We start from the raw sequence: 16,513 nt of genomic DNA, 5'->3' as shown, positions 1-16,513 counted from the left end.
TTGCTCATAAGAGCCAGATTTCGGCAAAACTCAAGTGCATTAGCACTATCCAAGCCTCTCGTGCTATTGTCCCAGCACTGCAACGGGCTCTGACTGAGAGTGGCCTCTGCAATACTGACGCGTTTCCTCTCACCTCCACTGACTCCGCGAATGAAGTCATTTCCAACCCGGGTGTTGATCGTATGAGAAAGTCCAAGCATGGCCATCACCACATCTCTCATATGTTCAGCGTATTGCTTGTTTCCCACGCCCTCAAGGCGGTTTCGGGGAGCTCTAGCCAACGCCGCGAACATGAGGGTATCGCCGACGGAGAGTTGGGGGAAGTGGACATCCGTTTCTGCTGCGTAGATTGCCTCGCCCTTGAAGGAATTCTGCATGTCCTTTGCAGAGATACCTAAATTTATTGCGTATTTGTCAAAACCTCTTCAAAAAATGAAGTTATATGGAATGGCGTAGGAAGACACTTACCCTGATAGTTGAGAACCGAATCCTCTGACATTTCAATACCGTTCATTTCGCCAGCAATGGTTTTGAGTAAGGTGGAACACCCACTACCTGGCTTTCCCAAGACCACCAATGTTTCCCCACTTTTGACGAGACCATCGAAATCACGCAGGATCTGGATCTTCTGGAGTTTCAGGCCGGCGAGTCGGCGGACCATAGTCCCAACCTCCAGAACCGAGTTCATGACGTCTTTTTGATAGTCGGTGGGAGAGCCAAATCCATGGACGTTCAGATTTTTGAACGAAATACCAGCGGTCCGATCTGGGTACTTGTCGGGGTTGCGAGACCGGATAGCCAGCAACATCTTCATCCAGTCCCGCACCTTGAAGTTGGGGCTATTGGGATTGAGAGTGGATTCGGAGTCTCCATTGGTGAACGGATTGTCCAATGTACCGTTCACAGAGAATCGAGTAGATTGACGGGTGAGTTGTCGTGCTAGCTGACCAACCAGTGCTTCCCTGTTTTCCTCTTCCTCTTGCACCGTGTCTTCATCCTCGCTCTTTTCTGGATCGTGGATCATGTTGATCTCGTCTTCACCCGAGAGTTGCATTGAATTGTGGCTGACCATGGACTGGGATCGAGTGAGATTTCAGTTGGGTATCCCCTAGAGTGATGAGTTGGTTTCGAGATCGACTTTTCAAGTCCCTGGCGACATAGGCTTGGGCAGGACTGCTGTATTGTTGGGTGTTTGCTTGAGAGAGAAGAGGCGGACAAAAAATAAAAAGACAAAATATTAGATTGATAGGAGGTTGAGAAATCCGGCAACCAAACGATATATATCCTAAGTCGACAACAAAAAACCCGAAGCCTGGGAGCTCAGCATATATAAGTTTACCTCTAAATCCAAACAGAAAGTCTCAATTAGATTTCCGGCAGATCCGGCCAGGTTAGGGGTCATCATCTTTTGTGAATACACATGTAGCCGTGATAGAAGAACCTCCGGGATACCGAGATATATTGGCATTCTCAATCATTAAATCCGTAGCTATGTACATACGTAGGAATGCTAGCTATCGGATTTTGCTCTTCTACTTCCGGATCCCGAAACAGGGCTTATGATACCCCAGTTCTTTTTCCGAATTATAACCGTCAGGGCTCTACTCCGTACGGAGTAAAAAGAGTCGAGAAGTTGAAATTGAGTGTCGGGTTAGGGCCGGGGTCTTGGCATGTCTCAATACGCGGTATTACCGTTTAAAGAACATCCGGCATCCGATTTACGTACACGGTGTTCGCATGTGCTGTATTCATTACAAGACAGCGTTTCTTGGGCGATCTTTTTCCATCGTTAGCTCAACATTGAGATGTTCAAAGGTTATACATGGAAAAGTCGCTTTCACAAACTAAGCCTCCTTCCGTCCTTTTCTGCTGTCTAGAAACCGAGAAGGGTGAGAAAATCTCTATATAACCAGAAATCTGGAAAGACCACTAAAAATACATATAATGACACTATTGGAGAAGACACTGTTAAGAATAATAGGTGTGAGGGACTCATCTAATATATGGGGGTATCGGACTTAAGAGGTTCCCAATTTGCACAATTTGCATAATTTGCACGGGTTGCCAGAATAATTATATGCAGGTTGTCCACCTGGGCACCTCCTGGACCCTTCGGTATCTTTTTCATTCTGCTTCGGATGGAGCATCTCCCTGATATACGCCAATGACTTCGACCCTGTAGTTCTAATTCCAGGAACAACTATATCTGGTTTTACAACTCGTGAACATCCAGAATGAATAGAGTGTTCGGCAACCAAGCTCACGGCGGCTCTGCATTGCGCCAACATCTACCTCAACTCTCAACGCCAGAACATGGGCGCCCGATAAGAAGGAAGCGGAAGAGAAAAGTGTGGACTCCACAGACACAAATAAATTCATGCACTGATAATATCATTAGGCATGCGAGACTTGTCGACGCAGGAAAATAAAATGCGAGATTATCAACCAGTCCAAATGCTCGTTCTGCAGCAAAGCCAACATACCTTGTTCTCTAGTTGATCCAAGGCGGCATAGGCAGTTGAAGAAGTACCGCATCCCAGCCGATATTATACTTCGTCAGTAATGAATAACAATCGAACAGCCTGAGTATGATCGATCGCCTGGAGACAAATATCCAGCGCTTGGAAGCTCATTTTCAGAAGATCGGGTTTGACCTGGGTGAAGATGTGAACGGGTCATCCTTTATCGACGGACCTGAGCAGTCAGATGGATTCTCACCATCGAGCTCGGCTGAAAATGCAGATTTAATAAATGACACGGGCGCTTGGGACTCAGAACCAATACACATGGACGCTCAACAAGACCCCTCTGCTGCTACACAGAATGTATATCACACCATGCCCAACCCGGTCCCGGATGGAATCCACACAGTAATACCGGAGGATCTTCCCTGCTTCTACGTTCCAAGGTGTTTTACGGATGCACCGAACCCCGGTAAGATACCATAGCTGATCCCATTACTGTCAAAAGCTGATTGATACGTATAGGATTCTCAGCCCTATCCCCCGAAAGGGAAGAAATGGATAACTAATAAAACGCAAGGGGGTTCCGTTAGCAACTTAGAATCTCTACTTCCACTAGGTCTCCACCAGGAACGAACCCAGGGCTGCTTGAGGGCTTATTCCCGGACAAACATTTCTGCCCATTGCCCCCGAAAGATGAGATTATAACGTTGGTCAATGACTATCTGCAGCAGTTCAACTCGTTGGTTCCCATATTCCAACCGTCATCGCTACTATCACTTTGTGATGACGACAACTTACAAGGCATATTCAATTCACCCGGTCGTTGGGCGAGCCTCAATGTTGCTTTGGCGATGGGGTATATGCTGCGCATAGAGAATAACTCTCCTGTACAGATTGACCGTCAGACCGGCTGGTTGTATATGAAGAACGCCTTGGGGGTTTTGAATGACCTCTGCTTTGGGTTTCCAGATATATGGGCCGTCCAGGCGCTCTTAGGGGTGGTAAGATGAACAGCTGCCTCGCAAGAAGATCCGACTAACAGTACCTTCTGTATAGGTTATCTTTCTATTGGGAACATTGAGCAGCCAGCCTTGCGGTTACTTGATTTCCTCGGTTGTACGCATCTGCCATCAGATTCGACTTGAACGAAGTGAAAATGAGTCTGGCTTGTGTCCTGAAGAAGTGGAACAACGGAGGCGGATTTTTTGGATTGCATACTGTCTTGACAAAGAGTAGGGAACTTGCTAGTATTGTCAAATCGACTCTATACTGACCTCCCCTAGGATATCCCTTCGTGCTGGTATTCCAATAGCGCAACGCGACGATGACATGGACGTCTTATTGCCAACCGAAGTTCCACTGGATAACATAGGGATCATGCCAACAACAGACCGACAAGAGACCTTCAACGTATTCAGGTCAACCTGTGAACTGGCCTTAATCAAGAGCCAGGTACACAAACACCTCTACTCGGTCGCAGCAGGAGATCGCCCGCTTGGTGAAGTGGCTGGCTCGGTTGCCATGTTGGACGAAAAGCTCCAACAGTGGAAGGATAGTATTCCCACCGAGTTCCGACCCGAACCACGAAGGATTTCCGCGTTTCCACAGTCCCCAATAGCTGCCATCCTTCTTTATTTGCATTTATCATACTTTAACTGTATGATCGCCATCCATCGGATCACCGCAGCTCAGGGGTCAAGGTTAGGTATAGATCTGCTCAAAAGGAGCAGTGTCTACACTTTGCCCAACCAAGTGGTGTTTACGTCGGAATCACTGTGCACAAAAGCAGCAACAGCGTCGATTAACTTGATCAAATATATGCCGAAATTTAACATCACCCTGATTGGGTACGTGATGACTCAGACTCAAATACGTTTGTCCTTCTGCTTCCTTGTTCTGTGGCTAATCTACAAAAGGGTCATGATCTACTACCCTATTTTCGCATCCAAAACACTGTCCTCGACCATCGTCCGGAATCCGCGAGACGCCTCGCGCACATATCACATCGGGCTTATCATGCAAGTGGAAACATTTGTGTCATCCTTGGCCCTTGGTAAACCCAATGAAGGGACCGAGGGACTTTTAAAGGACTGTGCCGAGTATCGCTCCCTGGCGGAGGCTGCAGTTAAGGAGGCTTCACAGATATGTTGGGATCGTAGGGGGTTCTATGTTTCTTAACAACGCAGTGGAAGATAGTACGCCGCTCACTATTTACATAATAAGTACCATATTTAGTCTAGCTACTACTCCAGAGACCACTGAAAGGTATCACAGTCAAACTCTACAAGGAATGAGACGTACTAGGGGTCGGTGACAGCGGGAGCTGACCGAAGCCCGAGACCTCGGGAGAATGCGGTAGTTTGAAGAGATTACTTCTGCCCGCCGCATTGTGACACATCTTATTCTTCAATCAGAAAAACATCCATCCTCCGGGGGTCTTGGAACTACAACGCGAAAGTATTGACCAGGGAAAAGTGATTGGCGAGACGAAAGCTGTCATTATCCTTGCTGGAGATCTGCACAAAGCTCAGCGGGAGTTAAAAAAACCGAAAGAGGCAATCGAGTGAAGTGTCCCGGAAAGATACGGAGCATGCTGTTGAGATGCAGGAGCTTAAGGCGGATTTGGAAAAGCAGATGAGGAAAGCCGAGCAGGATAGGCGAGCACTGCAGAGGTCGATGCGCGATTTACACAAGGATGAAGAAAGAGCTTGGAGAAAGAGACTCAAGGCACTTGAACAAAGGTTTATCGAGGACTTAGCAGCTAAGGAACAAGAGCTACGTGATATGGAGGAGTCACTTGCGGAAATCTGTAAGGACACGGCTCGACGTGGCAAAAAGCCCCAGAAGGTCGCACTTGAACTAGAAGGATATGAGCAAGAGGTCGAGAATGTTCGAGGGGAGGTCGAGGAGGCCCATGAAACGTATCAAACGTTGAGTGGGCAAAGAGTGAACTTGTTTAATGGGGCGGCAAATGGTATCGCCTCAGGACTGGCGACTGGGATCGTATCTGGGGGTAAGACACCTCATTATCCATATATCTTGTTATACTAACATCCATTAGCCCTCCGGTGGTGTCCTTTGCACGGTCAGGTAGCAGCATATTTCCCCAATGTTGGGATTGCTGCCTTCCGGGGTAGAGGCTAAGGAGGGGCATTTAGTTTCTCAAGCTCCTTAACATAGTATCCCATCAACATATATAGCAAAGCCTTTCATTTCGGAGGGTGGAAGTACTCCCACAGCCTTTTGAATTGTATATAGAAATTCGCATTTGTAGAAACTCGTACCAGAGTATCTGGAGTATGATACATTTCTATTTCACCTGCAACTATCGTCAGTAAGTAGAAATTTAGAAGAAATAAGATAGGGATCTGACGCTCTTCGCTTGATTTTCCACCTTCTAAACGCAACAAGGCAAACGCCAGAGACCATACGGCTATGCTCAGTTCACAGTCAGATCGGAAGAGCATTCCATAATCTGAAACCATCAGACACACTTCATTCATGTGTCAAATGCGTCAGAATTCTTGTGAATCCAGGTTCAAGGCTCATTTCTCGTCCTTACTGACAAGGTGCACCCCTCGGATCACGTGTGTACAGAATTGGTGGGAATTACCCAAAGCGATAAACTTGGACGCTATTAACACGAAATTGAAATAAAAAAGAGTCATTTAAAGAAGTGTATAGGTTTAATTGAAAGATCCAAAGAATTTGTGTTGGTGGTCGGAGTGGTTGTGGTGGTTGTGGTTGACCACGTCACGTCATCGAGGGATCTACTCCTTACTCCTAGATAGGGCATCACCTCTATCCTATCTTGGCCAAGGACAACCCTTCGATGCACGGGCAAATAATTACACTGAATTCTTAGAAGTTTCATTGCGCTTCAAATCTTCCATTCTCAACTGAAACGAACTGACGTCTGTACAGGCAAATCTACAGGGATAAGGCTGACAACAACCAAACCCTCAATACATCCCTGGCACTAGCAAGTGCTTAGCATTCCAAGTTATTAAGCTAAGATGGACTACCTAGGTACTTCTGTGCCCGTGGACCCTCTACAGAGAGGGCCTTCCTCAAGGCGTTGGATTCTTTCCATGCATCCCCCTCGGCTGCTACATTCCACCCCTCCACGCTATATTCGCGTCGACGCGCTCCAGGGCTAAGAACCCTTCATTAAAGTCCTCTTTAGTCCATCACCACTCCTCTTGGTATCGACCTTATGTATGCTATTATTTGCGCCCAATTGATGAATTTCGAGTGAGACCGCAACTGGGCTCGATTTGGATCCGGCGCATTCAATACGCCTGTCCTTTACCTACAACACACTCGCATTCTTTCCTACCCGTTTTCCAAGTCTCAGGCGGTTTGGAGAGGACCATAAAAGAGTCGTTCATCTCTTGGTCCTTGAGCTTTCGCAATCATGACATCTGGATTTTCACCTACACCTCGAAAGGAGGGTACATGGACGAAGCTTGTGATATTTGTTGCGCTATACTTGCTGCTCCTCGAGTCTATGTTGGAATGGGTGCTCGTACTCTACCTTTACGGTAATGGCCAGGTTGACTCAGAGATGACCTTGAGTGTCGTACTTGCACTTGTCGCTGTACGTTTGATTTAGCCCTTTGGTTATTATACCGTCTCGCTGACTCTTATCCAGTCTTTTCTCTCGGTGCCGCTCGCCAGCCTCCAGAGCCTAGTCGCTTGGCAATACAACAATATTGGTGGATTTGGAACGCAGAAAACCATTCTTCATAATATATGCACATATGTGCTGCGCTTGGATCTTATGCTTTGGTTAGCTACCAGTGTAGCTGGTCTCGTGGTCGCTGCACAGCAGGTGTACTGCCTCCCGGAAGGGACGGACGCAACCTTCTGGAGAGTCGGTAAAAGCTGTGCCTTCCACCGAGCCTCGGTGATCGTGTCGGTGGTTTCAATGTATGGTCCACTTTTGTTCCGTGGATTCTCCATTTGAACTGACAATTCTTCTACAGGGTCACTGTGTGCACTATGTACTGTGCAAAGGAGCTTTGCGATAGACCATATGATGTATCGCTTCTTGGTATCTACAAGCGCCAGAAAGTTACCAGAGATGGCAGTATCGGCTCGGGTAATAGCTGGGATAGCGAGGAAACGCTCAAAAACGAAATTCTCTATCTTTGCCGCCAACACGACGGAACTGGAGCCGGGGAGTTCTGGTCTGTGGACCCAATTGCCAACAGAGTCAACTGCCACCCCAGCGTCCGACACCCTGCCCCAGCCCGTCTGCGGCCTCAACTCCGAGTCAACACTGATCCTGGTTCGACATATGGAGAGATCATGTCTGGAACAACAATTTCGCCAGAGGACACTTCACACCGTATCTCGCCGGGATCACAAAGCCTGGCTAGCGAGTTCTATCCCCTCTCGAGCACATCTACTGTGACAGCCAACGAGTTACGCGCTCTTCTCTCTGATGCGCCTGCTCCCAAAGTCCCGGCCATTCCCCAGGAATACACCAGCCATAAGAGAGGAAAGTCGTCACTCTCTTCTCTCAGGCGCCTTCTCCCAAAGTCATTCCCATTGTCACTTCCATTATCAGCGGATCCTCAAATCCAGGCCCTGGCAGACCCCAACACCTCATCAGATGTCGAAAAGCAGGTCGTGACACCAAACACCATGCCCAAGGGTATCCCTCAATCCAACACCTACCAACTCGTCCCAAACGGCAACACCCCGAACGCCTCTTCAGCATCCCTCCCCCAAAGCCCTGCCAACACCCAACCCAACCCCAACCCAATACAGCAAGAAGGCCACACCCGAACAATGACAATGAACTCCGCCGATGCCCCAGAAGTAGTCCCATCAACCCCATCCCCACCACCAAAAGTGCGCCGCTCGCAAACAGCCAACTCCATGCCCACAGCCCGCTCAATCCACCACCCACACCATCCAAACTTCATCCCACGTCCCCCGCAACCACAAGCACGAGCATACTCCCAGTCCCGGCGCCACGCCCCTCCAAAAATGCACCCCCAACAACCCATCATCCACAACCCCGTCCGCAGCTCCTCCTACCACTTCGACCCAAACCACGTCCCCCGTCACTCGCAGAGCCAGTACAACCCCCACCCAAACACCCACGGCAGCAGCCAATACGGACACTACTCATCCCGCCGGGCAAAACAGCGCCGCTACGGCTCAGTCCGATCCATGCCAGCGCCGATCCTGCGTCGACACGACGTCGAAGTAATCTACCCCAGCACGCGGCGTCCGCGCAGTAGTACCCCTGCCGGCGCGAATGGCCCGCTCAGCTGTATCTTGGAGACGACGGACCCACGTGCGGTGGATGGTCCGAGACCTGTATCTGTCACTTACTCGGAGTTGCCGTCGAATTCTATTGATGAGACGAAATATCGTGGGGCGAATCGTACGAGTTTGAGCTTTTATTGAGACCGTGTTTGGATGGATGGAAGTTTGGAAGGAGTATTAATAGATGCTTGTCTGCTGGTCGGACATCCTTTTGGTTCAACTTGGTTTATTTGTTAATGTTATATGATTTGTATTATTGGATAGTGTACCCAGTATACCAGGGTGATTTGGTTACTCGTAGTGTTGTTGCAGTTAGCTCTTGATACCAAACTCGATTCTGCCAATGGGAAGACAAAAGACAACATTGAAGTAGATAGACAATACATAATTAAACATTCAAGAGAGAAGGTTGAAAGATCAGTACAAAGTTCATTTCGTAGCACTCGGAAGCAACAAGATGCAAATTTCGTCTCAAGACGAGAACACAACAGACCGCGAAGACATGCAATTTCAGATCCCAAATTCCATTCCAGGAAGTACTCCAGGCCGCTAAAAGACGAATCAAAGGAAACACAATGCAATCCGCAACCCGATATGGTACATCAACCCATGAGAAACACAAAATCGAACAAATCAGCCCATTAAGCCCGAGCCTCCGTAGTCTTAGGCTTCTGCTTCTGAGCATACTTGTAGCGATAAGCCTGCCCACTCTTGGCATCGACATCACGGTCTCGATCACGACGACGGTTCTCCTTGCCATGACTCTCAGTCAAAGAACCCGATCCCCGACCCAGCTCTTTCTCGCCCCAGCTCATCATCAAAGCCTTGGCCATACGGTCTCGTTCCTTGAGGAGTAGGTCGATGCGTCGCTCCCACTCGCGCTCACGCTTGTCCACCGACAAAGCAATGCGCTGGTCGACCGCGGCGGCGGTTTCGTCCTTTGCGGCGATGATGTCTTCCAGACGTCTGAGTTCTGATTTGAAGCTCTTGCGTAGGTGGGTTTCGGAGGTAGTGGATGAAGCGCGGAGGTTGGCCAGTTCCGAGCGTAGATCGGTTTCACGTTGCTCGGCGGCGGAAAGGAGGTTGCGAATTTTGCGCATTGATTCGGCGTGTGAGGCGCGCAGCGTTGAGACTGCCGTTGAGTGTGCGGTTTGCAGGCTGCGGAGTTGGCTTTGATGGTTCGCCTCCAGGGCTGCTGTGTCTGGTCCTCTTGGCTCTGGGTTGAGAGCTCCACGCGCTGTTGGGGGCGAGGGTGGTGGGCTTGGAGGTTCAGCGATCTTGTCTTCTTGCAAGCGGGCGATGGTCTCGAGGGACTCGGCGTTCCGTTCTTGCGATTGGATTAGATCGTGCTGGCACTTGTTTAAGGCTGTTGTGAGCTCGCCCACTCGAGTGGAGAGTCGCGAGTTCTCCGATTCAATGGTTTTGATCAGGGTCTGGGCTTCAGTTGTCTGATCACGCAGACGTGCTGCTTCGGTATCTGCCGCTTTCTGTGCGGCGGATAACTCCTGGATTTCTTGCTGAAGGCCTACGATGCTTGGCGTGTCTGGCTGTTGCGGTTGCTGCACACCTTGGGTGTCCACGAACTTCTCCTTCGATGGTGAGCTGAGTGGGGATGCTGGATTCCCTGGGCCCAAATCTTTAATCAGGTCGAGAATCTCGCTGTAGGTGCTATGGCCACTGATAGGAAGATCAGCTGCTGCAGCCTTGAGAGCACTCTCCTGGGCTTCCATGTGGGATTGAACACGGGTGAGATTGGCTTCCAGTGTAGTGTTCTTCTCCTCCAGAGGACGGTTTCTAATTTCCAGGTCGATAAAGCGTTCCTCGAGGACCTGATAATCATTGTGCGCACGCTCTAATTCCGACTCGAGCTTCTCATTTTCCAGCCCGTAATCGTCGATCTGTGCTTGGAGTTGATCAATCAACGAGTTTTTCTCCTGTATTTGTGTATCCCTGGCCCGTGTGACTTCCTTAAGCTTGGTGAATGTCTCGTCCAGAGTTTCATCGCGCTTTCGCACCTGCTCTTGGGAAATATTGAGTTGCTGGCGCAGGTGAGCAATTGTCTCCAACCGCTCCTTGTCTAAAGAGTTCTGTGTATCTCTGTCTTGGAGCTGCTGTTGCATCTCACGAATCTGGTTCAAGAGAGGGCCGAGATCCGTTGTATTCATGCTCGACTGACGTAATAGCTGCTCGTGCTCTTCATTTTTCTTTTGAAGCGACTGGACTTGCTCGCGCAGCATTGCCTCGTCGCTACCTTTGGCGTTCACCTCATCCAGGAGAGCATTCTTGCGCTGCAATTCTGTCTGGAGATGGCGGATCTGTTCACCAGCAGAAACAGCCTCAAGCACACGATTGTGATTTTTCTGCAATTGGTCATCGCGTTCCTTCAAGGCTTGTTGCAGTTGTGCAATCTGCTGGTGAAGATCCTCATTCTGCTCCTCTGGTGCATGACTGGAGGCGTCCGACAATTTTCGGACGGAAGGGGATGCAGAATCTTGAGCCTCGTCATCATCAGGGTTTTCTTCAATACCTTCCAGGTGAGTCGAATCTTTGGGAAGAGCGCTAGTCCGGTGTAACAGGTGTGAAGGGGTCGACATATCCACTGGTGGTCCGAATTCACTGTATTCGCCGGAATCGGCTTCTTCTTCGATGGCCGGTTGCTTTGATTTCCGGAAAGATCGTCGTACCGATCCGTAGTCTACTTCCGCTTCATCCTCATCTTCATGGTTCCCTCCATTTTCCGGATCCCCCATCAAGTATTTCTCCATATTCGCAGTAAAGTCTTCCGGACCCCCAACATCGGATAACTTATCTACATCTTGGTGGAAGGGAGGCAGAGTATCGTCAGGCCCATCCAAGGCAAAATGGCCGCTTGGGAAGTTGCTAAAATCCAAGGTATAATCGGCAAGACGCGCATCGAGATCTGAACCTGTTGGGCTTCTAGGAGAGTGGGGTCGAGATATGTGTTGGATTTCATTGTCGGAATGGTATTCATCGTCAGCACCCTCGTTGCGACCTTGGTTGCTACTTTGCGCTGCGACGCGCTCGGTTGCAGGAGTCTGGGCAGTTGCAGGGGTTTGCGCGGTTGCCGGAGAGCCCAATGGGCTGGAAGGATGTTGGGGAGGAGAGGATGGCATGAAGAGAGGCGTCACCAACGTCGACTGCCCGATGGTGTCATGTGAGGTGTGGAACGGCGAGGTATAGCCTGTGTTGGCCATGGTTGCGCACGCGTGCGGATGCGGATGCGCAAAGATGAGGGCAACACGATAAGGCTAAAACTGCCAAAGCAGAGGTCAAATGCAATTCTTAAGGTTGCACTGAAGAGCTACCAAATGAAGAATATTAACCGAGTAAATAGAGAAATAACAATAACCAAATTGCGGGGGAGAGATGAAAGATTGAAGAATCTCGCGACGGGGGTTGTATTTGGCCGCCTGAGGCAGAAATGTTTATCCACTGCCTTTTTAGGTCTAGCGGGCATGTGTGTCTACTATGAATGTACTTCTTGACTTTTACTTCTTGACTTCTGACTTCTTACTTCTGATTCCGCTCTCGTTTCAAATTAATTATTTGCCATTTGCATGAAATTGATTCTAAAATCAAGCCATTGTCTTCCATTCTTCGAATCCAGGTGGAACCACAGAGGGCTCATGCGACCGGCCACGCCGTTCGGCTTCTAACTCGGTTTCCCCGTTTCCTGGTGCTTTTCTCCGACCTGCAGCACGACCGCCTTTCGAAGCGATAGCATGCTATTTACTCACATTCATACAATCAACAGCAGGTCCTCTTTACTGGCTTATGTTGGGGCAATCTCACCTGTTTCTCTGGGTCCATATTATGGAATCCGCCCACGCCGGTAGCTTTTCCACCCTTCTTTCCACCCTTGTGGCCTATTTCTGAAAGCTGTTCGCGTGGACGATTCGCAAAATTCCCAGGGTTGGGATGATGTGGATGTTCAGGCGGTGGTACTGTGGCGACACTACAGCGATGCCACAATCCAACGTTCACAGACTGTCCGGATGGAAGCAGTCTAAGAAGTGGACGTGACATGAACCGAGTACTAATCAAAGCCATCATACTCTGGAATGTAGAAGTTGATGTCAGAAGTATACGCTGCTCCGCAAGAAGATGTTGCTTCGCCACAAGGCTGCTTTGATGGGCATGGCCCGCAACTTATGTAGTCTTCAGAAACAGCCATTTTGCCTCCATCATCTCATCGGAGGCGATGGTGGCTTCTCCCTATGACATTGCCTTTGAACCCCGCTAGTCGGCTAGCTACATGCCATTCGTGTATGACTGGAAGAAGTCCACATTGAGGTACACTGTGTTCCTGGTTGTTCGTTTCAATTTGCTGGGGCACGAATCCGGTATTCAAGTTTGATGTCATCCCTAAGTCTTCCCCAACGAGCCGAATCCAACACCATGGGTATAGGGACCGTTTCCCATGGTTCTGGTATTGAAGCTATGATCCAGGCCCGACCTGGGGATGAGAAGAAGATGCCCTATCTAGCAAGTTATATCTAATTTAAACCACAAATGTAAGTACTTAGGCCTACTTGATCACCACTAATAACCGTAGTTTCTTGTAGATAGCTGGTAGCCTTGCCCAAAAAATGGATCAACCATTCAGCTTAGTCAGTGGGGATATGTGCCCAGGTGTTTATCGTGTGTAGCCCTGGAGGTGTTCATTCCGATCTACTACTTTGTGTTGCAGTAATATTCACCGGCTATTTCCATTTTTGATCTGGAAATTTGTCCATTGGATAACACTGGGGCTTTATTTACTTCTCTGTGCTCATTCCCTTCGAGCGCTAGGAGCTCGAGGAATTTCGAACCCCCCCACATCTGCCAATCGCCAAAGCTTGAGCAAGTCATCCAGCTCTCACAAAGCGAAGCTCGTGGAATAAACTTGCTATAATCTACGTTTATCTGGGCATTCAAGACATTCCCCTTTTTAAAATGCCCCCTATCCGAGGTGGACTCGGCGAGCGCCCGCGGGTGATCCTGTACCACCAAACGCTCATCCCAGGTGGGGGCCAGTATGTCTCCATGCTGCCGCTCCTGGAAAACAACACCGGGATAACACATGTTATTCTCGCGGCTTTTCACCTAAACGGTGCACCAGGAGATATCACCCTCAACGATGACCCGCCAGACAGCGCCAAGTTCGACCCCCTATGGGCCGAAGTACCCGTCATGCAGCAGCAAGGCGTGAAAGTGATGGGCATGCTAGGCGGGGCGGCCCCGGGCTCATTCACGCGCCTTGACGGCAGCCGGGCGGAATTCGAACAATTTTATTATCCTTTCCTGACCATGATCCGCCGCCATGGCCTTGATGGAATCGATCTCGATGTAGAAGAGGCCATGTCCTTGCAAGGCATTATCCGACTCATCGATCGACTCAAGGCTGACATGGGCGACGCGTTCATCATTACCCTGGCTCCTGTGGCAGCTGCACTACTTGGTATTGGGAACCTATCCGGCTTTGACTACCGTGAACTCGAGCAGGCTCGGGCTTCTAAGATTGACTGGTACCATGCCCAGTTCTACAATGGCTGGGGTCTTGCTGAGGATCCACGGATGTATGCTGCTATGGTTGCCCAGGGGTGGTCTCCACGACGGATTGTGTATGGCCTGTTGACAAACCCGGGTAATGGATCACAGGGTTATGTGTCCCAGGGAAAAATTGGACCTCTCCTGGCCATGTTGGTTGAGCAGTTTCCCAACTTCGGTGGCGTTATGGGTTGGGAGTATTTCAATGCCCTACCTGGAGGCACGGCGAAACCGTGGCAGTGGGCTGCTGAGATGTCATTGAGTATGGGCATGAGAGATGTTGTCGCGGCAGCTCGTCAGTTAATGTCGGCAGGGCCGATGGCGAGCACCCTCAATAATTTGTTTCAAGATATGTTGAATCAGGGACGTCAATGAAACACAATTGATATGTAGCATTTCAGACAAACTATAATATACTTGCACTTCAAATCCAACATGAAGTTACTAGGCCAGCTTTAGTCTCTTTAGACCTGAGAATTCTGATTGTAAACTTCCTCAATAAAGTGATGTCTTTTCACAGCACCCTCAAAATCACAAAGAAGAGTTTTGTCACCTGCTGCAATTGCTTCGTAAACACGGGCCAAATTCCTATTTATCGGATACATCTCGGCAAAAGTCCCGTTCTTAAGCTCTAGTTCCACAATTTCGTCGGTGGTAAAGTCGTGAAGCTGAACGCTGGTTGTACCGACAATCTCGATAAAGGCACTGGGACCTGCTATCTTGATCTCTCCTTTCTCGCCATAGATGCTCCACTCAAGTCCAGGGGAACCCTTGAATGGTGCTCCACCTCGAATTGTAGCTGAGAGTACTACACCGGAGTTGAGCGTACCCTGGATCATAACATGATCCGGAGTAGACTTCACGGCATTCTCCTTTACCACAGAGCCGTCCTCTTTAACAATTTTAACAACTCGTCGCTGGTTCGAAAGGAGAGATTGGAAGCTTGAAAATTCGCCAAGGACTGCGATTTATTAGCAACTGATAACCTTAGAACAAATGGCATGATGTAGCCTTAGAGGCTCCTAAGACGCACCTTCCTGGACGGTGTCGAGCAAATGTAAGGCTGGAATTGACAGTAAGGATCCACCACTTTCACGGTCAATGAGATAAGATTGAGAATGAAGCTCCGTCTGCCCTGCAATCAGTCCTTGACTGATGATTGTTGTGCTAAGAACCTTGCCGATTCTTCCTTCTTTCAATACCTCTTTTAAAGTCTCCACAATAGCATCAAACCGGCCTTGAAGTCCAACCACGGCGAGCTCGACATTGTTTTTTTTTGCCACATTGAGAAGTTCCCTTGCTTCCTCAAGGTTCCTTCCAAGGGGCCATTCCACAAACACATTCTTGCCAGCTTGCAGAGAAGGCAAAATAGAGTTATAATGACGGTCTACTCGAGTAGCGCAGACAACAAGGTCAATGTCTTTGTCATCCGCGATATCTATTCATAGTGGTTAGATATGTAGCCTTTATTCAAGTAATAGCATGGAAAAGGAATAGCCTTTATTCAAGTAATAGCATAGAAAAGGAAAAGTCATTGTTACGTACCTTGCACATTTCCGTATGTCCTTACTCCGCCTGGAAGCTTGAGGTCTTTGGCGCTCTTCGCAGCACTTTCCACAGATGAGTTGCAAACAGCCACAATTTCAAACTTTGAATCAGGCCTTTGGAGATAGGGTAGGTGAGCATTAGCTGCCCATGCACCCGGCGAAAGACCGATTATGCCAATGCGGATTGGGTTCATGCTACCTGGTTTCATAAGAAAGAATAACAGATTGAAGATTGAACGAGTAAATGATTAAGGGTTTAGCATAGAGTGAAACATCTTACTCTCTCTCTCTCTATATATATAGTAGATAGATCAAGCAGTTTATTATATCATAACTCATCATTACAAACCTTGGAAGGTGATGATGGTTTGTCAGCGGTATCCCACCGGTATACCGCCATCGGCACTCCACTCGCCAGTGGACTTGCCGGTAATGACGTTCTGCTTTGACTTACTTTCATGATGATTGTTATTCCGGAGGTCAATTAAACCATTGTATGGATATACTTGTCTTCGAGAACATTCTAGATAGTGGGTTTTGCAGCCATTATCACTCTACCTAGAATGGTGGGATGCCGGTGGGATATATGTCGGATGCCAACGGGAAGGTTGTTGGTGGGTGTTGACTATTCATTCTCCTGCCGTTTACACGATTTATGCAATTTTC

The 16,513-nt window shown here is 48.8% G+C and overlaps 9 protein-coding genes across 9 annotated transcripts; 5 read left to right on the top strand and 4 right to left on the bottom strand.

Moving 5' to 3' along the window:
* Positions 1-464: 464 nt before the first annotated feature.
* On the bottom strand, positions 465-1,054 carry N7519_007403 (CDR ABC transporter; the record flags this gene model as incomplete). Its single annotated transcript, XM_057294179.1, has 2 exons — positions 465-469; positions 553-1,054. 2 exons carry the CDS (start codon positions 1,052-1,054, stop codon positions 465-467), a joined length of 507 nt encoding a protein of 168 aa, XP_057148990.1.
* Positions 1,055-2,234: 1,180 nt separating this feature from the next.
* On the top strand, positions 2,235-2,563 carry N7519_007402 (uncharacterized protein; the record flags this gene model as incomplete). The annotated part of the gene is made up of 2 exons (XM_057294178.1): positions 2,235-2,348; positions 2,399-2,563. The coding sequence occupies 2 exons, from the start codon at positions 2,235-2,237 to the stop codon at positions 2,561-2,563; spliced, it is 279 nt and encodes a 92-aa protein (XP_057148989.1).
* Positions 2,564-2,588: 25 nt separating this feature from the next.
* N7519_007401 (fungal specific transcription factor domain-containing protein) lies at positions 2,589-4,643 on the top strand (the record flags this gene model as incomplete). Its single annotated transcript, XM_057294177.1, has 4 exons — positions 2,589-2,934; positions 3,093-3,466; positions 3,522-3,697; positions 3,749-4,643. 4 exons carry the CDS (start codon positions 2,589-2,591, stop codon positions 4,641-4,643), a joined length of 1,791 nt encoding a protein of 596 aa, XP_057148988.1.
* A 423-nt stretch (positions 4,644-5,066) lies between these two features.
* N7519_007400 (uncharacterized protein) lies at positions 5,067-5,609 on the top strand (the record flags this gene model as incomplete). The annotated part of the gene is made up of 2 exons (XM_057294176.1): positions 5,067-5,478; positions 5,527-5,609. The coding sequence occupies 2 exons, from the start codon at positions 5,067-5,069 to the stop codon at positions 5,607-5,609; spliced, it is 495 nt and encodes a 164-aa protein (XP_057148987.1).
* Positions 5,610-6,882: 1,273 nt separating this feature from the next.
* Positions 6,883-8,891, top strand: N7519_007399 (uncharacterized protein; the record flags this gene model as incomplete). The annotated part of the gene is made up of 3 exons (XM_057294175.1): positions 6,883-7,065; positions 7,120-7,397; positions 7,454-8,891. The coding sequence occupies 3 exons, from the start codon at positions 6,883-6,885 to the stop codon at positions 8,889-8,891; spliced, it is 1,899 nt and encodes a 632-aa protein (XP_057148986.1).
* A 500-nt stretch (positions 8,892-9,391) lies between these two features.
* Positions 9,392-11,965, bottom strand: N7519_007398 (putative spindle pole body associated protein SnaD; the record flags this gene model as incomplete). The annotated part of the gene is made up of 1 exon (XM_057294174.1): positions 9,392-11,965. One exon carries the CDS (start codon positions 11,963-11,965, stop codon positions 9,392-9,394), a length of 2,574 nt encoding a protein of 857 aa, XP_057148985.1.
* A 381-nt stretch (positions 11,966-12,346) lies between these two features.
* N7519_007397 (KGG domain-containing protein) lies at positions 12,347-12,824 on the bottom strand (the record flags this gene model as incomplete). The annotated part of the gene is made up of 2 exons (XM_057294173.1): positions 12,347-12,496; positions 12,564-12,824. The coding sequence occupies 2 exons, from the start codon at positions 12,822-12,824 to the stop codon at positions 12,347-12,349; spliced, it is 411 nt and encodes a 136-aa protein (XP_057148984.1).
* An 882-nt stretch (positions 12,825-13,706) lies between these two features.
* Positions 13,707-14,675, top strand: N7519_007396 (putative class III chitinase; the record flags this gene model as incomplete). The annotated part of the gene is made up of 1 exon (XM_057294172.1): positions 13,707-14,675. One exon carries the CDS (start codon positions 13,707-13,709, stop codon positions 14,673-14,675), a length of 969 nt encoding a protein of 322 aa, XP_057148983.1.
* An 89-nt stretch (positions 14,676-14,764) lies between these two features.
* N7519_007395 (Gfo/Idh/MocA family protein) lies at positions 14,765-16,056 on the bottom strand (the record flags this gene model as incomplete). The annotated part of the gene is made up of 3 exons (XM_057294171.1): positions 14,765-15,261; positions 15,334-15,738; positions 15,846-16,056. The coding sequence occupies 3 exons, from the start codon at positions 16,054-16,056 to the stop codon at positions 14,765-14,767; spliced, it is 1,113 nt and encodes a 370-aa protein (XP_057148982.1).
* Positions 16,057-16,513: the final 457 nt, after the last annotated feature.

Source organism: Penicillium mononematosum (genome assembly GCF_028829835.1).
Source record: "Penicillium mononematosum strain IBT 11891 chromosome Unknown utg000003l:1.0-8172316.0:1.0-8177699.0, whole genome shotgun sequence".
Lineage (NCBI taxonomy): Eukaryota > Fungi > Ascomycota > Eurotiomycetes > Eurotiales > Aspergillaceae > Penicillium > Penicillium mononematosum.
This window is presented reverse-complemented; position numbering and strand designations above follow the sequence as displayed.